The sequence below is a fragment of the Mesoplodon densirostris genome, chromosome 1 (genome assembly GCF_025265405.1).
Source record: "Mesoplodon densirostris isolate mMesDen1 chromosome 1, mMesDen1 primary haplotype, whole genome shotgun sequence".
NCBI lineage: Eukaryota > Metazoa > Chordata > Mammalia > Artiodactyla > Ziphiidae > Mesoplodon > Mesoplodon densirostris.
This window is the reverse complement of record NC_082661.1, coordinates 153,652,450-153,676,374: the sequence shown is the minus strand read 5'-3', so window position 1 is coordinate 153,676,374 and position 23,925 is coordinate 153,652,450. Positions and strand designations below refer to the sequence as shown.

The window sequence follows — 23,925 nt, the reverse complement described above, 5'->3', positions numbered from 1 at the left end:
GAGACTAAGCAGTTTCTTCTGTATTCTACAATAAGAATCCGAGGCCCTGGTCTCACACAGCTGGTAATCACAGATCCAAGATCCAAACCCACCTCTGTCTGAAGGGGGAGCCGCCGTTCCACGCCAGCGCATTACCTACCAGGTTACCAGAGGAAACTGTGGCGGTCTGACCACTCCCCTGTTACTTGTATCTGTCCCTCTACCTGTGATTCGGGAAGAGACCTCTTTATATTCACATGGGACTGAATGGCTGGTTTGAGCATAAGGAGATATAGTGAGATTAACTCTGTGACGTAATTGTGTGATTGAGCAAGCACACACATTGGGAATTCATGTTTCCTTTCAACAAGTATTTACTGAGTAATTACTATGTGTAAAACGCTGTGCTGGGTGCTGGGGGATAATCTTAAATGAGCAGTAAATCCATTCTTCCCTCTCACTTCAGATGAAGCTTATGCTAGTTCACAATATTGCTAATCATTGATCCTGAAGTGCTTTATTAGTGCTGAAAGTTACATAAACACAATCAATAGGTGAATAGAGTATTCTTTTTGTCTTTCTAAATACCGCCACCGTCACAATTAAACTTTATTAATTGCTTTTTTTTTTTTTGTAGGATACTTATACCAACTGTGATTTGTCTGGCCAATTTTGTACTTGATAGTCTGTTGACTGACCTACTTTGCATTTTTTAAAAAAAATCTCTTAGTTAGTGATTTTTTAAACTCATCTTTACTTTTCTATTTTCCATAGGACAACTGGGAAAATCATTTGAAGCCCAAACTCTAATTATCTTCTCCCTAACAGCAAAGGCAATTCTGATGAAATTTGTGCCCTCTTAAAGCTAATAAATTAGTCTGAGGGGAAATTTCTTAAACCCATATGTATATAGTAAACAGATAAATGAAGGGCATCTTCAGAGACTGCACTATTCTTTTCAATTTCCAGAGCATCCAATAAGTACTTATTGAGGGCCTAGTCTGGTCACTGTTCAGAGAACCCCAAAAGAAAAATCCCTACCATCATGGAGCTTATGTTGCAGTGTTAATCTATATTTGTTGGCAGAGCTGTCCACGAAATGCTGTTAAGTGTTTTGTGTAGAAGCAATTTAAATTTAAATATATCCTACATGCAGCAACATAGCTGAACCTCATAAACGAAATGTGCTAAGGAAGCCAAACTCAGAAGAGTCCATACTGTATAAGTCCATTTATATAGCACAAAACTCAACACTAATCTGTGGTTTGTGAAAATTCATCAAGGTGTGTGTGTATGGTCTGTGCACTTTCTATATGTATATCTTATTTCAGTAAAACATGAATTAAAATATTCCAATAGACACAGAAATACATACCAACTGTTAACTGATCATTCCTAGATTAGCCATCCATTAAGAATAACTTCTCTCCTCGCTTCCATAGATAATTTAGAAAACACTATATTTGAATGTCTATTCTAGTAAGCCTGTTAATTAACTGGGAAACATTTTACCAAGGCTTCAGAATTAACAGTGTTAATTCTGGGTAGAATTAACACTGATTATGCACTCTTTCTTGATGTGAAGGAATCCATCTGCCTCTATGCAGTGATGGTTTTGGAAAATTGAGGGTATTAATTTAACCTTTAGCACCTTCTGAAACTATTCCCCAGAGAAACAGAAAATGGGTTTACTTCTGGAAAAGAGACATTCACAAACACTTTCCTTTTCTTGATTTTGGCCATTCCAACAGAATCTTTGGGTTTTTAACTAGTGTGGTTGCCTTCATTGTGCATGAAGATAATTATTAATGAATCAGACTGTTGTAGAATGATGAAGGCATCAGAGAGAAGGGTGTATGTGTGTGTACACCCATGTGCTTTGGAGTGTTTTCTCTAAGATCATGGGAAGAGATCTTTAGAAATTACTCTTTTCCCTATAAATTGTTACAAACTGAACACAGGATCAGGTAATTTTTGCTGAAAACCCGCAAATTTAATTTATTGGACTGAAAGCAGGACATTTTTTCTTTACTCAAAAAATTCTTTGTCCGCCATCAGAATGCATGAATGAACAGCCTTTCAGGGCATAGGTAAGAACCTTCTCTTAATATTCTCCTTTGCTGAAATAGTCATTTGTGGGAGCTGCTTTTTTTAAATGTGCTTAAAATATGCCCTCATAATGTTCTAGTTTTTATTTTCTAATTTGACCTTTTTCTTTGTTTTATCAGATGCATTAAAACTTAAAATGCCTATATCGAAGAAGGTACAACTTTGTAGATCTAAATAATCAGAAGAATATAAAAGATTGTTTAAAAAAAACTTCATTTTTTTTTTAAGTTGTGGAATATCATCCATGTCTGGTTTTGATTAAGGCTGCCAGTTTTCTAGGAATTGTGGTTTTTGTCAAATGCATGCGGAAGGCACTGATTGGGGTTCTGGTTGGAGTTCTGGTTTGCTTTCAGAAAACTGCAGAAACACTCTTTGATGTTATTTGTGCAAATGCATTAACACATCAGGGAAAGGGTCAGTAAGTGTGTGCTTCTATGCTGGGTGTCCATTACAGCCCATTACTCTGCACAGAAAGGCAAAGAACAGTTCAGCTGTTTGTGAACCATCTTAATACATGTTTGGGTTTTTCTAAGCTGCCTTCTGTAAACATTGTGGGTTGCACCTAAGCCTTTTTGTGTTTATATTGAACAGATTCTTTCTTTGTGGGTAGCATGGGGATTTTTTTCATTTCTCCTCTGGGTTTTACTACAAATTTTGCATTCTTCAGAAATGTCAAGACTTTGCTTTCATTTTCAGCAGTTAATGAATATTACTAATTGTATAATGACACTTCTCTTCCAGTATGATCAGCAAAAAAGGTTTGGCACACATACATTTCACTTGTAGTTTTTATTTCCAGCTTGGTTACAGCATTAACCTCCGTCTTACCCATCCTCTAATTTTGTATTTGGTCTTATAGATACGGACCGAGAACTCCTGTGTCTGATGACGCAGAGTAAGTTGTCTTGTATTTGTAGGAATACATTAATTACTAGCCTAAACTGCATGCTTCCAGTACTCACCACTAATTGAAATGCAATTAATATAACAGTGGATTGAAGAGCTAACTGACTCTTCTCTGCAGCCTCAGAGAAGAACTTGAAGTTGGAATGCAGAACATATGTTCTGTGCAGGAGAGATGAATGAAAAAGCCACTGAAGCATGATTCTAATATGCAGCTGCTGCTTAAAAGTTAACATTTACTTTTTATAGACAGGGCATGTGAAAGTTATTCTTGTTTGCGTTCGGACGTTGGAACCCCTTCTGAACCACGGAATTGTTAAGAGGCTTTTCTGCGCTTTGCATTGAATTCTTGATGTGTAAAGGCTTAGCCGTGAAGTGGTCATTCTCGTAGCTACATTTTTTTTAAGCTAAGAAAATAAATCCTAAACCACGAATGATAGGTTCAGAAGCCCAAGTTCCTCCCAGGTTGGAATAATATAAACTGTGGGATGCTTGAGACCAAAACGTTGGGATTTCGTTCAAGTTCCGTGGCATAGTCAGGGGTCAAAATGTACAACATGACTTGGGCTGCCTCTCCTTGGTTTCCGCTCCTCTCAGAGATGCATTTCCCATCCCCGGCCTCACATCCAAATTTGAAAAGAATCCACTCTCTCCTGTTTGTGACCACATTAACTCCATTTCAAAAATGGATTTCTCATAAGCAGAGCATTCTGAAACTGATATCCGAGGCAGAAGTTTTCTTTGCAGAATGCTCAGATTTAAGAAACATGATTAATATCTCATTCCAACAACAGTGGCCCACTAAGCCTGATGTCTGTCCTCTGGGAGAGGGATTTTGTGGCCTAGTGGGAATCTGGGCCATCATAAGAGTGGACCCTAGTATTCCCCCTGCCTGTCTTCCTGGCGTGATCCATAGTTTCAAGTCACCAAGTGAGGAATCTAAATAACAGTGTAGAACAGACAAATATCATTTCCACCAATGACAACGAGATCAGGCCACAATTTACTGTTTTTGAATTGTGCTTTTTCCAAGTTTGTGTTCAAGAGGTGAGCTTAGTCTGTACTTGTAGCTCGAAGCAGTCTGACTCGTGTGCCAAGGGTATCAGTTTCCGATGTGTGATGCGCAATTGCTTTGTGGCCTGACACATGGAACATTCATGTCTCAAAACCAAATTTAGCCGGAGCTTGACTGACTGCATGAAGCTAAGTAGTCTATAAAATTGAGCCCTGGTTGTTGCTTTTAAAATCTACAGTGGCAGTATTTAACATTCACTGAAAGGAGGGTTATATAAGATTGATAGGCAAAACACTTCTTTGATTTGGTTAGCAAAAACATTTTGATAGAATGGATTTACTCTTCATCATTGCAAAGCTGCTGTGCAATTTGCCTAATACAGATCTCTAAAAAACCCTAAAAGCTGAAAGAAAAGAAGCTACATTAAAGAGCTTTTGAATTTTACTTGTACCTGAATATGAAACCTCACCCTTAGGAGAAGTTAATGATTTTTTTAAAAGGGGTGGGAGTGGGGACTCCTCTAAATTTACCAAAAAAGCAGCCTTATGGGCCAGGGTGAGTATACAGAGCTTCTTTTCCAAGGGTCTTATCTAGGAACATCCAAAGGGCTGAATTTCTTTCTTGGAGTAGACATAATTTATATGAAACCATGTGGAGAACAAAAAGAAAAGTTTATGTCAGGGTTTTTTTTTTTTAAACAGAAATTTATAATATGTTTTGTTCATTCCCCCACTATCTCCCTTTTTCAAAACCTTTAAGGACAACTATTGGCACAGGCTCTATTTGTTCATAATTGACACATTCTTAAAATGCAACCCAATCAAAAAAAGATGTGCCCTTTAAGGAAAATGCAGGTCAGGGGCAGACCTACCACACAGGCAAACAGAAATTTCCACCTCCTGGCAAGCCACGAATGGCTCCATGGATTTAGTTTCACCTCTTGCCCTTTACTTCCACATGCCTCCTCTCCCAGCGGTCCCCTCCGAGGAGGCTGGACACTGTGAGAGCCAAAGGCCATTTTGTTCTTAATTCCCTTACCTTAGACTTGGTCCAGAAACAGTTTCCAGGCTCCCCTTGAGGTAATTTAATCCTGGCCCTCAGAAATGCCAACCCATCACCGAGAGAGGCTCCTGGGCCCTGCAGCCAGGGCCCCTTGTCCCAGCAGCCCAAGGGCACAGCCTGTTGTGCTGAGAAGCATAGCCTTGGTGCAAGTCCATTTAACATTCTGGAACCTAGGCTTCTTCAGGGTCCCCCACCCCATCCCTAGACAGGCACTTCTTCATTTTGGAGGCTGAGTCCAACCTCTGAATTAGGGAACATTTTCTGAATGGTGACTCAGCTCATTTTCTGTCGACTATTATCAGTTCTCAGCTTGCTTAGTTCCTTTTTTTGAAATGGTGTAAAGATATTGCTCATAGTTTTATTATTTCTTTTTCGGGCCAGTTGGCTGGTGTTTCTTTAAAAAAAAAAAACTCTAGGAAAAAATAGTACTTCCTGGTATATGAGAAGGCAGGCAAGTGTTTCTCTTTTTATTTCACTAACCAGCTTTTGGCCACATTCGAGCTGAGGTAGTTAAAACTTCATGGTGGGAGCAGAGATAGGAACCCGGGACAGAAGAAGGCAATTCTGAAGGCCTTGCTCCCATCCTCTCCATGCCAGTCGAGTGAGATAAGCAATTCTCAAATCCTGGAGAAAGCTACCATTTTCTTCCCAGGGTCCCAGAAGAAGTCTTTGCTCTATGGCCACCCACTGTGGCCTAAACCAAAATTCTGCCCTTTCAAAATTATAGATGGCAAAGCTGAAGGAAGGGACCTCCTTCCTCTCCCACAATCTGCCAACTATTTAGTAGATTACAAGAGAGTCCCAGCTCAAAGGAGTTTATATCTTCTAAGACCTTCACAAAGCCTGTAAATTGCCTTAAAAGATGAACTGACTGAATCAGACATATTTAAAGGTAAGACTTTTTTAAACTCTGAAAGGAAGAATGGGATGAGTTTGGGTCCCTTTCTGGAAAGCTTGTTTAAGGGAATTTTGATCCATGAAGTTTAAAAACCATGGGTTAGACTTTTCTACCTAACTCTGCAAATTCCTAAATCTTCCTTAAACCACATTAATAAATAGCATAAACTAGGTGAAAAATCGCAGCCCCTCCTGTCTTTTGAGGGCTACAGTTTATCTTTCAGGAAGGTACAGCTGCCACAATCAACACTGTCCCCTGAGTTTGTGGACAGCTCCTCATGTGGTTTGTCATATCCATGCAAATAGAAGCCTCAGATCAAAGAAAGTCCCTTGGCGCAGATTATTAGAATACTCTTGGGGAAAGCAGATTACAAGTGCAGTCTTCAGTTTTAGCTCTCTTAGGTCAGACTCAAATTGTGCAACATCCAGAGAGAGGGGAGAGGCACCCACACATCCATGCAAGTTCATCTGAGTGGACCGAAATGAACGTGGGCAGCCATTGCTTTGCGGTCATCTTCTCCTTCCAGAGAGCTGCCTGCTAAGGAACCCACTAGCATCCAGTGATGCTGCTGCTGTGCACTGTCTGGCCATGGGGATGACTATTTTGGACATCACTGATGATGTCTGGAACTAGTTGGTGTCTCAGTGCATGGCTTTTCTTTTTCTTTGTGTGGCTTCAAAAATGGACTATCAGTCTTCTGTTCTTAAACAGCCCTCCACTTGATTTGAGCGCTCTATAACCCATTTGGTTCCCAGAGCTAGTCACTTCTTTGAGAGAAAAAAAAGGGAAGATTTTGCTTTGGTTTTTATTTCTATTTTTATCTTGCTGCTTCAGCTTTCGTTGTAGCAAAGGTCTACATAAGCATCGCAGAAAAGGCCCTATGGACTTGCCCAACATTTAATAAGCTCCTATAGAATATATCAATTATATGAACAGCCTAAAAATTTTTTTAAATTGCTTTCCCCATCCTTTTGCTTTTAAAAGAGTAAATTCAGAGGTATCCTGACAAAAATAAAGTGAAATCATTGTGAGAATTTTAGGATACAAAGCATATACTGATTTATATATTTTATCCTTTAATCTTACCATAAAGTATTTTCTTGAGTCCAAGATGCCATCAACACACTATCAATTTACAGACAGTTTTACAGGACATAGAAATAAACCACATCAAACGTATGTATCATTAATACATAGCTGTTGGATGTAACCAAAATTCAGAAAATACAACAGGAAAAAGTGATGCCTTAGACTTGAAGCTGTATGATATATATTTTTTCTTTTTGAAAATGGAGAAATTGCCTCAGTTAACGGAGAAAGCATTTAAGCCAGCTCTTTACACAAAGAAGCATTTACTGCAATTACGTTTCACTTCAGGGGACACCACTCTCCCTCCCTATAAATTCTCCCCAAGTCATACATTTTAACTCTCTTCATTTTACTTTCTAATACAAGTGAGACGAGCCCAGAGCTTCAAATACCTTTTTCTAGCCCTTTACTTTAAACATATATTGACTCCTACATATAAAATTAGATTGGCCTGATTCTGCCATCACTGAAGACAAAGATGGTCACATTTTCGCTTTTTGCCGCAAAAGGAGAAGAGGGGAGGCTGCTAGCATGCCCGCTGCTGCAGGCCGAGGGATGAATAGACTGCAAATCACGCTACCGCCTTAAGCTGTGGAGGGAAGGGGGCAGTTTTTCCAAACGCGGTAGCGCCCCGACGCGGCGGGACGCTGCAAATGCGCGGAGACTTGCGGAGCATTGATCCCTGACCACCGTCGTCTGCTCTCTCCACACGCAGGAGCACGAGTATGTTTGACATGCGGTGTGAGGAGGAGGCCAAGGTGCAGCCGCACAGCAGGGCCCGCCAGGAGCAGCTGCAGCTGATAAACAACCAGCTGCGGGAAGAGGATGACAAATGGCAAGATGTGAGTGCCGTCCAGGGCCGTGGGCAGTGGGGAGACTGCTCTGCCCGCTGGGCTAGAGGCCCTTTGGAGCAGAAAATCAGGTGGGGCTGGAAAACCAGACTTGGTCTGGACAGCCATGCAGAGGAAGGGGGCCCCTAGAGGGCTTCTAACGGTGACACAGCCCATGTGGGCATTAGGGAAAGCACCCTTGCTGAAGTTTGGCCACAAAAAAGAGGGGAGCAGAAGGGAGGCGACTGTCATGGGATGCAGAATCGAGGAGGGACTGTCTTTTGAGGCTATATATTTGGAATCGATGATAATAATGATGATGACAATGATAATTGCCAACACTGAAAGCATACCAGTAACAGGTACTATTCTAAGTACCTTGCATGTAATCATTCTTTAATCCTCTCAGTAATTCAATGAGCTAGCAACTATTATTGTCCTCAGTTCTACAGATGAGTCCCAGAACAGCTAAGTAACTTGTCCAAAGTAACACAGCTAGTGAGCAAGAGAGCCAGGATTATAACCAGTAAGGAAGGCTCCAGGGCCTGATGGGGGCCTTGGGATCATCTGTGTGCTAAGAGCAAAGAGCCAGGGCAGGGGAGAAGCCTAAAGATAGGGATGAGAGGGGCTTCCCTGGTGGCGCAGTGGTTGAGAGTCCGCCTGCCGATGCAGGGGACACGGGTTCATGCCCCGGTCCCATGGGAGGGAGGTCCCACGTGGGAGGATCCCACATGCCGCAGAGCGGCTAGGCCCGTGAGCCATGGCCGCTGAGCCTGCGCGTCCGGAGCCTGTGCTCCGCAATGGGAGAGGCCACAACAGTGAGAGGCCCACGTACCAAAAAAAAAAAAAAAAAAAAAAAAGATAGGGATGAGAGGAGGGAGAATGGATTACTTCATCCTCACAGAGCCCTCTGAGGTGGCTACTGCAGATTTGACTCTACCTTTAGTCAAAAAAGTTAACTTTTCTGAAGTTGATAAAATGTGGTAATAATTACATCTGTGCCTGGCACCTTATGTGCACTACCTCATTTAACCCTCACAACAGGCTTGTAAGAGTAGGTATTATTATCATTTCTGTTTTAGAGATGAGGAAACTGAGGTGCAGAGAGGCTAAGAAACGTGCCTGAGATTCCAAAGCGTGGAAGGGATAGAGCTAGGATTGTTTCTCACAGCCGCACTCCCACCCGTCTGACTCCAGAATCCTAAGTCTTCAACATTATGCTCTAACTGCCCATAGGATTTGTGGTGAGGTTCTTGAAAGGATCAGATGACTTAATACATACAGAATTGTTGGTTCTGTAAGACCCCAAAGCCAATTTTTTTTTCTGTCTTTTCTTCCTTCCCTGAGGGAATTGTAGGTCTGTGGTTAACTCCTACCATTCTGTTGTCAGCGAGTCCATTCACAATGCAGAGGTCATAAATAGCAATAAATGAAGTTTCTTACAATACCCTCTGAGGCAATACTTTAAAATTTGGCAACTGACATGGAATTTGATCACAAATTTTACATTACCATGTTTAAATAAATGCGCTGCCCTGCTATGGATAATGTAGATATTTCTGAAGGGTTCCTGCCTTTGAGGTAGTCCTGTTCCAACCAGACTTACGTTGGATGTACAGAAATGTCTTAGTCTGGCCGATAGTCAGTGCTTACTCATCCCTGAAGAGTAGAAATGGAATTATGTGCAAGTCTGAAGAAAAATGTTCTATCTCCCTCCCTCACCCCTGCAGGACCTGGCTCGTTGGAAGAGCCGTAGAAGAAGTGCTTCTCAGGACTTAATCAAGAAAGAGGAAGAAAGGAAAAAGATGGAGAAGTTACTGGCTGGAGAGGATGGGACAAGTGAACGCAGGAAAAGCATCAAAACCTACAGAGAAATTGTCCAGGAAAAGTGGGTTCTTTCTGTGGTTGTTCTTGTTGTTGAATGTACAGTGTTACCTAGATGTGCTTTTCCTAAAAATTGTTGGTTATCATGTCGGCTCTGACACCAGTATTACACTTCCTGTTTGTATACTTTCCTTCAGCTCTAACAAGGTCTGCTTTGCACTTCCTGTGACCGTTGCCTTGTTCTTGCTTCCCCTCCCATGCCCATCTTTTAGGGAGCGGAGAGAGAGGGAGTTGCATGAGGCATACAAGAATGCACGGTCCCAGGAGGAGGCGGAAGGGATCCTTCAACAGTACATCGAGAGGTTCACCATCAGCGAAGCTGTTCTTGAACGCTTGGAGATGCCAAAAATTCTGGAAAGAAGCCATTCAACAGAGCCAAACTTATCCTCCTTCCTGAATGACCCCAACCCCATGAAATACCTGCGGCAACAGTCACTGTCTCCACCCAAATTCACTGCCACCGTGGAAACCACCATCGCTCATACCAGTGTACTGGATGCCAGCATGTCAGCAGGCAGTGGGTCTCCAAGCAAAACTGTCACTCCCAAAGCAGTGCCTATGCTGACACCCAAGCCTTACTCCCAGCCCAAAAACTCTCAAGAGGTCCTGAAGACCTTCAAGGTAGGATGAGTTCCTTAAGGGTAGAACCAAAACTGAACCCCAGGTAATCACTGGAAGGAAGCATCTTGCCTCAAGAAGATGCAATTGTTTTTATCAAACAAAAGCAAAATGTGTTAACATGTATGATTGTGAAGTTTATGTGTCTCTGAGATTTGGTTTGCAAATAGTTAAGGGATAGATGATTCCCCTCAATTCCTGTTTTTAATACTGATGGGCTTCAGTGAGATTGGTGGTTGAGTCATCTCCATGAGCAATGTCTGTTTCATAGTTGGATATGATGGCATGGTCTCTCTATAGTAGTCATAACAAGCCCTAATTTAGCAGCACCCTAGGTATCTCCAGCTATCTGGAGGTATTGCAAATTCCTCAAAACAAAATTTTGATTGCCTTTGGCTTAAATAGAAGTATATACAGCTACCTCTCTTTTAGGAAGAAACTGCCATCATATCTAAAAAGATGCTACAATATAAAAAATAATAATACAAGGAATACATGGGATGTACTTGGTTCTCAGATGAGACAGATTTTTTTTTATTTTTTAAGTGGGAAGAAACTATGTTGTTTTGGGGGCTGGAGGGGTTGCCAATGAATGTGTAAAGTGATGTACCAGAACCAAAGAATCTATGACAGTCAAATGTCTTTTTTCTTCCTCAAATTCTAATATTTTCCCTCACATCAAGAGGAAGTGCTCATCCTTTGTCTCAAGCTATGTTGACTATAAAGAAAAATCAGTTCTGATTGTCCCTGCACACCACATGGGTTCATAATAGAAGACAGGTGGAATTCATCAGTAGCAGACACGGACATGTGACTGTAAAGAAAGTTTGCTAAACTAAACTAATTGAGCAGTGGGATGCCATGTATCTTCCTATTGAATTTCAGAGGGAACCAAACCACACTTTCTGACTTTTGCTTAGATAACTCTGAATGTATCTTCAAAATCTGTGCCTTAGGCTTCGGTGAAACAAAAGAAAAATGTCCTGACTGTCTCATCTGGGTTGAATTGCGATGTTTATCCCTCAAGGGAAGGGGCTGTGTCCTTGTTGTTCATAGCTTCATCCTGAGTGCCTGGCATAGGTGCCTAGGCACTCAGCAACTGTTCATTGAATAAATACACTAATTTTTCCTGAGAAGATGAGCTACTCATCATGCAGACTCGTGCACACACAGATATACACATGATCATATGTGCTCGGCAGGCCACCTAAGTACCTCAGGAGCTGTCCTTCACCTAGGGCCCACGGTGATGCACTGTCTGAGATTTCATGAAGGCAGGTTTGATGTTGAGGTGGCCCAGCACAGGGATAGGGAATACATTTATTTAAGTTGGTATCCAAGGCAGCTGATCAATTAATCCAGATGTCCACTTCCTATCCTTAATATAAACAGCACAATGTGATCATTTAAACAGAAGAATTAGGATAGATGACTTTATGGCAAGACTTTGGCCCTGAGAAAACCCAGTCCCTTGCCGTTGTGGCAAGACAGTGTGGAGGCCTCAGGAGAGGTGGATTGAGGAACTGGATAGAGATCCTTTCAGAGCTGGGGCTCACCAATGAGCCCTCAACTCATCATAGGTCTTGATGGCTGTCAACCCTGTTCACAGCCCCACCATTGAGTGGGTGGACCCACTTGTATGGTAGTATGTAAATGGAACAGTTGTTGCCAGATAATGCCAGAACTGAAGCTAAGGGGTGTGTGTGTGTGCATGTGTGTGTGTTTGTGTTTTCTTGTGGGGAGGAGGTGGGCACGGGAGACAGGGAATACAGGCTCAGTTTCTTAGTACAACAGATTTAAGAGTAAAGGAAGAGCAAGTAAAATGGTTTAAGGCAGTGTTTTCAAACTGAGACTTGCCACCTGTTGCTAGGTTATGAAATCAATTTAGTGGTTTGGAATCAGCATTCTTTTTTTAAAAAAAAAAGGAGGTAGAATAGAATACAATGTTTAAAAGACAGCCTAGCGCATCACATATAAAAAAAGGTAAATATGATTTTGCAAAACTTCGTTTCAGTTATCTTTATGTGTGTGCGTTCAGTTGTGATTTCAACTTCATGGATCACAGACAATAGATATACAAGCCACTGACTTAGGGTAAATAAACTATAACTAGCATCTGCCCTTCTATTATTCCTTTTAAAAGATTTTAGAAGGTTTAGTAAGAAGAATAGCTAATATTTACATACATACAATGTGTCAGATACTGTTCTAAATTCTGTGCATATATTAATCCATAAAATCACCATAACAGCATCATTAAGAAATACTATTATCATAAAGGTGAGGAAGGCTTCCCTGGTGGCGCAGTGGTTGAGAGTCTGCCTGCCGATGCAGGGGACACTGGTTCGTGCCCCGGTCCGGGAAGATCCCACATGCCGTGGAGCGGCTGGGCCCGTGAGCCATGGCCGCTGAGCCTGCGCGTCCGAAGCCTGTGCTCCGCAACGGGAGAGGCCACAACAGTGAGAGGCCCACGTACTGCAAAATAAATAAATAAATAAATAAATAAATAAATAATAAAGGTGAGGAAACCGAGGTTGAAGATTACATGGCTGTTAAGCAGTAGAGCCAGGACTCACTCTGAGGCTGTCTCACTGCAGAGCTTCTTTTCAGGACCACGCTACATACTGTCAGACCTTAAGACAGATATTTCTAGATGCCTTTTAATAAGCCAGACTAACCACTGTCACTCCTTCTTTCTCGCTCCCACTACCCTCCCTAGACATGGGTGCAAAACAAAAATATTTTAATGTGCATGGCCTCTTTTTCTTGAAGAAAATGCGATGGTCAGGTTAACTAGAAATAGGAATTTACTGTCACATAGCATAGCACCAGGTTCCCTGCCCTCCATGATAGCTTCCAAAAAGTACCCATTGCTCCTGACCATGACAGGATAACCTGCGAAATATTCCTGATCTAAGATGAGCTCCACCTAATTTAATATGCTAATCAGAAAAAAAAACTCAAAGTTGTGGATTAGCAGTCAGAAAGTAAATGAAAAATTACTGGAACCCAAATATGCCCTTGATTTTCTATACTGCAAAATAAAAACAGACCCACAGTAAGGTGAACATGAAATGTATTCTAACGTGAAGCAGCCTGAGAAGGCAGACCAACTTTTAAAGAAGCCTTCAAAGATGGCAATTAGAGGAGCCCTAGTTTCTAGAACTGACTGAAGCATATAAAAGACCTTATTCTTTGTTAGACCATGATTATTAAATGCTAATGATTTAAGGTGATTCTGAACGTGTTATTTTGTTACAGTCTTTTGCTGGGGAATAGCATGTTCTTGTTCATTCCGGTTTTTACAGGTAGATGGGAAAGTCACCATGAATGGAGAGACGGTTCACGTTGACGAGGAGGAGAAGGAAAGAGAGTGTCCCCCGGTGGCACTTGCCCCCTCGTTGACCAAATCCCAGATGTTTGAAGGTGTGGCCAGAGTGCATGGGTCCCCCATGGAGCTGAAACAAGACAACAGTAGCATTGAGATCAACATAAAGAAGCCAAGTTCTCTTCCCCAAGAGCTGATGGTAAGAAGCAAACTTTTTTTTTTCCTCTTCGGGGTAATTTCAGTGTGAAAGAATCTATTTAAAAAAAAATAAGTAGGTCCGGATAATGATCATTTCTTTCTAGGAAGATGTATTAGTTTGCTAGGGCTGCCATAACGAAGTGACACAAACTGAGTGGCTTACACAACAGATATTAATTGTCTCATGGCCCTGCTGGCTGGAAGTCCAAAGTCAAGGTGTTGGCAGGGTTGGTTCCTTCTGGTGTCTATGAGGGAGAATCTGGTCCTGGCCGCTGGTGGTTTGCTGGCAGTCTTTGGCGTTCTCTGCCAAAGAAGAGATAGATGCACCACCCTGATCTCTGCCTTCATGTTCACATGACACTCTCCCTGTGTGTTGTCCGTGTCCAAGTCTCCCCTTTTTATGAGGACACAGGTCATACTGGATTAGGGACCTACTCCACTCCAGTATGACCTCGTGTTAATTTAATTACATCTGCAAAAATCCTGTTTCCAAATAAAGTCACATTCTGAGGTAATTGAGTTTAGGACCTCCACACATAAATATGGGGGAGGACGCAGTTCAGCCCTAACAGAGGAATATAGCAGAAGGTGTCATGTGTTATGAGTAAAAACCTTTCTCTTGTCCCCCTGTGATTGGTGTCTAGTGTTATATAAAAAGAAATAAATCTCTGAAATACCTTCATTTTTGTTTATTCAGGACCCCATCAGACTTGTTAAAATAATTTGAAAATAACTGGTGCCACCAGAACCTGACTTTCCATCCTTGACAATTTGTATAAAACGGTATCTTTCTTATTAGTTTTAAAAAACTCATTAAAAATCAAATTAACTTTTTTATTGGTTTAGCCCCTGAAATCCAGTGTAATTAGAAGTACTATTGAATGGCCAAGCTGAAAAATGTAGGGTAATTCAAGAATAGCAGAAGAGAGAACTCAAAATAACATTAGATTTGCTTATTTGGAGTATAAAACGTCATCAAGAAGATTACACTTTTTCTTAGATCTCTCACCAGGGTTCGTGCTGGTTTTGCTGATCAAACCCCAACTGTCAGTACCACAGATAAAGGCCGGCTTTTGGGGTAGAATCGGACTCTGTTCAGCCTTATCTGTTCTCACCAGAGGCTGATTTCTATGGTTTTAATTTATAGTGTTTGGGTTGGAATTATAAAGGAAGGGGGAAACTGTCAAAAATTTTCCCCCAGCACCTAGAAAAGTTTGGTCCAGAGGGAAACTTGTCTTCCAGCTCCAGGGCTAAGTTAAATGACCCAGCTACCTAAACCCCTCCAGAGGACTAGATATTATTTTTCTTATCTCCAGGATTTGTCTTTTGAAGAATAAAATATGTTTTCGCAGAGGAGTTGAGAGCATTTAACTCTTCCTCACAGTGCTCAAGCCCTAGAAAGAGATTCAAAGTGGAATAGACCAAAATAACTTCCTCACCATGGTAACATGTTTGCTGGTCTCTAGGAGAAAAGTTTTGTGATCAAGGCACAGGCTGAATCCCTCAACCTGGAATTTAATTCTACTTTTCATTTGCATGAATGTTACCACCTCTGAAGAGTTCTTACGTGTTATCATGAGATGGAACACTGAGTTCTGCTAGGAGTGTGGGAACATTACTAGTAGAGTCAACATGAACTTATGCTCTTAAATTTAAATGTGAAGTTCCCCCAATTAATTAGACATTGCAGTGGTAGGATTGCTTTTCTGGGACAGTTAGTAATTCTGTTCTTATTTTTCTTTTGCCACACTTAATAATGAGTGTTTCCTAAGTTCCCTTCATAAGTACCTTTCCATGACTCAATCTGGTTACTCTGTCCATCAGGCCACAGGACCTTTGCACATACTGTTGAGCACAGTTCTTTGTCCCTGTACTTTGGAGAAGCAACAGTGTAGGAGCCACACTGGTCCCATAACAGAGGTACACAGGGCTTAGTCAGGCCCAGTAGATTAATTCCAAGAACAGATCCTAAGGGCTCTGCTATCAGGCACGTGTCCATTCTCTACCTTTACCTCTGCCCTCTGACCATTTTGTTGTTTGAATCTGGGAGGAACCCTGCCCTTGGCGGAATAGATTTTTTACCAGCAGAAGTTAAAGGAATAAGTAAAGAGACCAGACGGTATAAGGTCTAAACTTCCCACACCAACTATTTAATCTCTCTTGTTCGAAGCTTCTAACCCTTTGGGGAAAAAGCTTTATCAATCTTATATGGAATCATAAACAGAAGAAAAGGGGGTTTTATTTGTCTGTTTTGGGGTTTTACTAAACCTCCCTTAAAAAATACTCATTCTTGGGGCTTCCCTGGTGGCGCAGTGGTTGAGAGTCTGCCTGCCGATGCAGGGGACACGGGTTCGTGCCCCGGTCCGGGAAGATCCCACATGCCACGGAGTGGCTGGGCCCGTGAGCCATGGCTGCTGAGCCTGCGCGTCTGGAGCCTGCACGTCCGGAGCCTGTGCTCTGCAACGGGCGAGGCCACGGCAGTGAGAGGCCCGCGTACCGCAAAAAAAAAAAAAAAAAAAAAAAAAACCCTCATTCTCAATAATTACTAATTTTCTTATTTTTACAATGAGCAACATAAAAAGAAAATAGCCTATTGTCTCTTACTGCCAGGCATTTTCCACCTTAACAGTAGTTGTACTGCTATACTCTCTAATGGCAAAGAGAAGATGGATTGAAATATGTCACATTGGTTACATTGCCCCAAAAGTATCTTGTTTCAAGAGAGGCAAAATTAGATGATCTGAAAGAAATCATGTTATTTCAGAGGTATATACGGTGTAACAAGGAAAGCCCTAGTCAAAAGGTGGCCTTGTGGACTTTTTTCTGGAAACCATCCTGATCCTGGGCAGCCTGAGGTCTAATCTCATGGAAGAGCCTGGGAGTCTCTTACTCTGGAAAAAACTGCCTAGTTTGGAGTGATTTCTAGTTCAGTAAACCCTAGTGGTTCTGAAGAGGTCATAGCATTTATTTACCTCATGTCTAGTACTTTAGGCTCTTGAATTAACCATGTCAGGGGCTACTACGTTATTTTCTGGGTAGATAACTACCTGTATGTATCAGACTTCGAGCCAAGTTGTTAGCTGCACTTCACGAAATTTTGGCTAAAACACTCTTCATACTCGCTTACAACTTATGACACCAAAAGTTTTCCGTTTAGAATATGTTATCCTAAGAGCCGTTTTCTTTTCATTAATTAATTAATTTATTTATTTATTTTTGGCTGTGTTGGGTCTTCGATGCGCGTGGGCTTTCTCTAGTTGTGGTGAGCGAAATTGTGGCACATGGGCTGAGTTGCTCCGTGACATGTGGAATCTTCCGGGACCAGGGCTCGAACCCGTGTCCCCTGCATTGGCAAGTGGACTCTTAACCACTGCACCACCAGGGAAATCCCCTAAGAGACATTTTTAAACCCACTCCTCATTTTACTTCCTTCTCCATGTTCCAAGAAAAGCATTTCTTGACTGTGTTTCAGCCAGTATATTCCCATTGAAATGGTAGAATTCATTGGTCATGGCAAAATATGGTGACCAGCTTGAAACAGGAGGCTGCACTCAACAGCCTCCCAGGCCTTTTTACCAGCTTGCACTTGATTTGCTGTTTCTAATTCATTTAGCCCATTCTGTGGGGCTGTCAAAGGAATAGTGTTCTTCTTTTTAAATAGTGTCTTTCTTCCCAAAACTGCATTCCCAACAGATATACTTTTTACAAAGGAGTAGCCTCACCCACCACTAAAATGTCACGGTTCCTTCAGGGTGAGCTGGAACTATTCAAAGGGCACAGTACCAGTAGGCAGGAGCATTAGCTCAGAAGGAGAGGCCGAGTGGCAGAGGAGAGTGGGCACCACACTGCAATGGGCCACGGGGTGTGAGGTGGGAGGGTCAGCCTCTTGCGTCAGCACAACCACTTTTGCGTATGACGTCACGTCTTTAGGTTCCTTCTACCTTATCTTTCTCATTAGAAACTCTTGAGACCATCGACTCTTACTTTAGAAATAGATCCTAAATTAAGTTTGGCTTGTTATTAATTTTTAATACTCTGGGTATGTCTATTGAGACCAACAAACTCCAGATCATCCTCAACTGAATCACCTTTAAGGTAATGAGATCGTGATAGCAGTTGTGCTTATGGTTGTCCGTTACCTGATAAGCATGAATAAATGACCTACTCTGTGGCCCATTTTTGAAATTGAAAAAGAAACTCATGAACTTGCTATGAGAGCAATTTTCATAAAGCAACTAGCAAAGTATATAACATAGTATTTAATTAAGAGCTAGAAAACAGGGTTAGAAGCCTAGAGGGACATAAAATGGCAAGGAACAGGTAAGATCATTGTAGGCTGGAGTTAGTCTAGTTGGGAAGGTTTTATGTGAATTTCAAAATCAACTTGTAGGCTTTGCATTGGAATGGAGGGGGGAAGCAAGCTGTTCCACATGTTGCGACCAGCAGAAGCAAAGACCTTAAGTGGGGGTCACAGGGCTAAGAGGTGATGAGGGTGACTAGATGCCATACACTCCAACCAGAGGGATGGGGGCCCCCATGGCCCCTCCCAGTTATCCTTGAGATATTTCCCAGTGGAAATCTAACACTCACTTTTTTTTGCATTTTAAAATATTGGCTTCTGTAAGAAAATCATATCATAGCACAAATACTAGACTTGTAGAATCCAGGATTGGAAAAGAATTTGGAAGGTCTTTTAATCTAAGGACTAATTTATCCTGTTTAGTGACCTACAGAGAAATGTCTCCCTTCAAGATAGTCTAGTGTTTTCTTGATCCAGTGTGAGTCTTTGAATCTCTTCCTGCCTTGTTGTTGCCAAAAATGACCCTTTCCTAAAATACCTAAAGTACCCCATGCACTAGGTCAAAGACCAAACCCCCCCGAGCCTCAGTTTATATTTAAAATAAGGATAATAATAGTATAGGCATCTGATGGTTATCATGAGAATTCATATGCATAGAGCACTTAGCATGATGTCACAGTGACTCATAGAGGTGCCCTTAAGTTAGTTTTAACATTGTCATTCAACAAATGGGAGAAAGAAAGTTACCGTATATTTTTCAGAAGCCTGGAAGGGTGAGAGGTGCAAAGTTTTTTAGGTTAAAGTAAGGTCATCAGAATCACCATATTGAACAGATGTGAATTTCAAACAAATGTGATAAATTCCATGTTGTCTTCCAACTCAGCCCGTCAGTAGCTCCAGCTGTAATTCTCTAGGAAGCAAACAGACATGAACAGCTTTTTCCAGAAGACGATTGCCCTTGCAGATGCTCACATGCTTCTTCCAGCAGCTCTTTTTGGTTCTCCTATTATTCACTCTTTCCCAAGTCTGGCTTCCCTCTGCCACCTAAACCCCCAGGACTCTCACCCGTTGACCTCCTGTCAGCGCCCTCTTGCCAGCTCACCCCAACCGATGTCCTGCATGCCCTCTGCGCTGGCAGCACCCTCCCACCTGGTCTGTGGCAATTCTCCCTCATTGACCAACGGCCAAACTCAGCTCTGAGGGATCTAAACAACTTCATCTGCGTTTCTCAAACTAAGTAACAAGATCTTTCCACCTTGACAAAGCTCTAGGCCTTCCTCTTGAAAATTCAGTACTTTACTAATGTTTTCTGATCCAGGAAAACAGACAATCAGATCTTTCTTGAAACATTTCATTTTTCAGTGAGAGCAGGGTGAAGGCATTTGAGTAGGTGCTGTTTTCCTTACAACTGTGACCAACTGCAGATTCCTCTTAGATGTCAAATGTCAACAGACATTTCTCTAGAAACTGTTTTACTCCATCCAGAAGTAGTTGCAAGAGCATTAGATTTAATACTCTAATTAAGTCATTAAAGATATTTAGGTATGAAAGTGTTTATAGACTTCAAGATAGTATACATCAGGAACAATAAAAAAATCAAACCTAGCCCATCTGACCTGGGTCAGACCCACACATTGTTGGTTGGAGAAGTTTAAGGCAAAAAGAAAAAGTTTAAGGAGTGGAAAGGCTGATTCTCCACGTAGATCCTCTTTCAACCAGTGAAAATAGATATTTGGTGATGTAAAAGCAAAAAGGGAAACACATGCATGGCATATGTGGCACCTGGGTCCTGCTGCCAAGACATAAATAGACTGATTTTCCAGGCTTGCGTCCAGGTAAGTTCTTCAGGACTGGAGCCGGACAATCAGTCAGAGTCACCAAATAGCAGCTCAGGTAAGGACCTTGGACATCACACCTTCCAACCCGTAGAGGTTAAATGATCAGTCCAAGCTTTCATACCTCCTCTGTCCTAGAAACAGGGCCACTCAGACCCTGGGTCTCAGGACCATTTGTCCTCTCCTGCTTCATATTTCCAATTCATTCCACAGAGACGCTCTCTGGGCTGGTTCACCAGTAAGATTCTTGTTAAAAGAACAGCCCAAAGCCAGGTAGGTCTGTGGCTAGACCATGTCCCTCTCAAGCTAGGAAACTGCCACCTCCCACCGGTGGCCTCAGGGCTCGGTCTGGCACCAGGGCCAGTTTAGATGGTGTTCTTAGTCAAGGAGATGCCAACTCCTGGCTTAGGCCCCTGTAACCTTTCTGTGCTCTCATTCATTCATGTCCAGGGATCTGTTTTTATTTTCATTCTTGAGACAGTATTACCAGTTGGAGAAGGGAAGCCTTCTCCTCTTTTCAGCTATAACCAAAGGAAAGTGTGGGCCATAAAGCACATTTTCCAGCAAGACAGGTTTGTTTCAGGCCAATCTCTGAGTCCATCAGCACTGGTTAAAACTGCCAATTTTGAACTCATTACCTTTGAAGTAATGATGTGAGTACAAAAGTAACAAGACTTCAGAATGGAGTATCAGACAGAAGTTAATTGAACTGGCTATAACAGAATATAGAAAACCATAAAAAAATATAAACTAGTTATTACTCCAGCCACTCAGAAATTAAGATTTTTTAAAATGTGCATCCTTCTCTTTTTCTCAGTGTATATAAAATATTTTGGGGGCTCATGTTATTCAAATTGTGTTGTAACTTGCTTTTTCTCTTAATTTATCCTGAATATTTTGTTAGTAATAGCTTGATTTTGATGACTAGTATGCATTTAAACTAAGCTTGACAGTATAAATTTCGTAAATATTGCATCTAACATTTGCTTCCCTATCGTGGGTTACATGTTGACTCTATGTCAGATACCATGCTGGGTCCCTGCCCCCCTAAGAACCTGGACTGGATCAAAAGCCTCAAGATGGGGTGATGGCTGGGGGTGGTCCGGTCTCAAGCTGCCCTGGGAAGTGGAGACTTGGCTAACTTGCCCCCTGTCCCGAGAGATCCTGGAGAGTTCTCATCTTTTGCATAATAAATGGATGAGGGCTTCCCTGGTGGCGCAGTGGTTGAGAGTCCGCCTGCCGATGCAGGGGACACGGGTTCGTGCCCCGGTGCGGGAAGATCCCACATGCCGTGGAGCGGCTGGGCCCGTGAGCCATGGCCGCTGAGCCTGCGCGTCCAGAGCCTGTGCTCCGCAACGGGAGAGGCCACAACAGTGAGAGGCCCATGTACCGCACAAAAAATAAAATAAAATAAATAAATAAATAAATAAATGGATGAGAGGTAGAATGGAAAGGATGAGGTAGAATGGATGAGAAGGCAAGGGCATGGAAATGGCAGTTTGAATCATTTCAGCAATAAACTTGGGACACTCAGGTTCTGGATTGCATCTTATGGGTCAAAACCTTTAAATACCTGGGGAGAAGTTGGCAGTGGGTGTGACTCCAAGTCCAGATGTTGGAGCATTGAGGTTACCAGCACAGGTCAAGGTTCCTACCTCCCCTGCCTACTAGCAGTGTGGCTCTGGGTAAGTCACTTAGCCTCCTGGGCCTCAGCTTCCTCACCTGTATAAAGGGAATCATATTGGTGCAGACTTTACAAGCTTGCTCTGAGGACTAAGGAAGATAATCCACATCAAGTGCTGACATGTGGGAAATCTAGTAAATATTGACCATGGCTACAGTGACAACAGTGTATAACCATTAAAACATAATTTTAAGGGAAGATAAATTGGGTCATCTGGGAGTTCAGTATTTGAGTGTTAAGCCACATAGAAATGCATCCAGAAACATGAGTATTCTTGAAAATCGAAGTTCTGCATTAGTCATGCATAAGTAAAATATTACTGAAATGAGGTGTGCTAGTAAAATCATCCTTACTGAAGTAGTGCTTGAGAACTTTGTCTCTTCTGCATTATAAATTATGTCTAGGGCTTCCCTCATGGCGCAGCGGTTAAGAATCCGCCTGCCAATGCAGGGGACACGGGTTCGAGCCCTGGTCCGGGAAGATCCCACATGCCGCGGAGCCTAAGCCCGTGCGCCACAACTACTGAGCCTGCGCTCTAGAGCCACGAGCCACAACTACTGAGCCTGCACTCTAGAGCCCGTGAGCCACAACTACTGAAGCCTGTGCGCCTAGAGCCCGTGCTCTGCAACAAGAGAAGACACAGCAATGAGAAGCCCACACACCGCAACAAAGAGTAGCCCCTGCTCGCCACAACTAGGGAAAGCCTGCGCACAGCAACGAAGACCCAATGCAGCCAAAAATAAATAAATTAAATAAATAAATTAAAAAAAATTATGTCTAAAGGACTTCATGAATTATCTTATTTCATTGATTCCAAGGGGCACACTTGCCACACTTGAGCATCCCTAAATCAGGACATGTCTTTTTCTCAGGATATGTCTTATAATCAATAGTGTGTCCTATTTAACAGGTAGTTTGCTTTCTTTCTTAGTAGTACCTAAAATAATACAGCTTAAACTTGATGGCATCTAAGATTTAATAAAATATGTCCATTTCTTTGTTCATGTTTGGGCCGGGAAGGCTTTGGCTCAGTTTTTGTAGTTATTTATTTCCAGTCACTGGAAACACCAGTGTTCTCAAGAGCATCATTCATCAATATTTAACTGCAAATTTGTTTCCCAACCTCAGATAGTTTTCCATAATCTAATCCATTTGAGGAGAAAACCTAAAAATCAGTATTTCAGACAGTATTTTATATATTAAAAATCAGTATCTCTGGCAGTATTTATATATTAACATCATAAAACAAAAAATACTATGTATTAATACTTCTGTGTGTGGGGGGGACACTTTAAATTATTAAACCCAGGTTATTCTGTTGTAATACTAGGCTGGTGGGTCTTCAAATGCTACTCTCATGTCAGTTGTTCATATAACAGTGTACAGACACACACACACACAGAGAACATATATATGTAACTTCACTATAATAAAAGAGACTTTGGTTTATTTAACCATTTCCACTCATTAAGTCTCTTAAAGGGCTTCAATTCAGGCTTCTTGATGTATTAAAAAGTTACAAAATCCATTAAGTAGTATAAATATGATGCTTATTTCCTTCCTAGGGTTTTAAAGGTGCATGTTAATTTAATATTTTGTTCTTCCAGAATTGATACACAGTTATCTGTCATTAGAAAGTGCTCATCTAGTTATGAAGATGTCAAAACTACCCCATCCTCCAAAAGAATAAGCATATCTTTGCCACTAGATGCTATTATAAAATTCTTTAGCAGCTTGAAAGGCTAGTGGCTTAAAGTTTCCTTGTGTCTTTTTTTTAACTTTGAAAATTTCCAAATAATTTTTTTACAAATTTTTTCCCATTTTTTATTGTGGTAAAGTAAAACATAAAATTTACTATCTTAACCATTTTTAAGTGCACAGTTTAGTAGTATTTAGTACATTCATATTGTTGTGCAACCATTGCCACCATCCATCTCCAGAACTCTTTTCGTCTTGCTAAACTGAAACTCTGTACCCGTTAAACAATAGTTGCCCATGGCCCACTCCCCTCAGACCCAGGCAACAATCGTTTTACTTTTTTTTCCCCTTCACTTTTCCCCCATGCCCCAGCCTCTGGTAGCTACCATTCTACTCTCTGTTACTACGGGTCTGGCATTTTTTAATTTTAATTTTTTAGATTCCAGATATAACTGAGATCATGCAATATTTGTCCTTCTGTGTCTGGCTTATTTC

The 23,925-nt window shown here is 41.7% G+C and overlaps 1 protein-coding gene across 8 annotated transcripts in view; it reads left to right on the top strand.

The window, feature by feature from the left end:
• LIMCH1 (LIM and calponin homology domains 1) overlaps positions 1-23,925 on the top strand; it is a 338,591-nt gene that overhangs the window by 270,872 nt on the left and 43,794 nt on the right. For 6 of the 8 annotated variants that reach the window (XM_060091444.1, XM_060091435.1, XM_060091475.1 and 3 more), the window contains 5 exons: positions 2,948-2,983; positions 7,771-7,897; positions 9,616-9,773; positions 9,982-10,390; positions 13,696-13,914. In XM_060091444.1, coding sequence (XP_059947427.1) covers positions 2,948-2,983; positions 7,771-7,897; positions 9,616-9,773; positions 9,982-10,390; positions 13,696-13,914 — 949 coding nt within the window. The remainder of the gene's footprint in view (positions 1-2,947; positions 2,984-7,770; positions 7,898-9,615; positions 9,774-9,981; positions 10,391-13,695; positions 13,915-23,925) is intronic. The other 2 variants (XM_060091495.1, XM_060091470.1) reach the window with 1 other exon arrangement.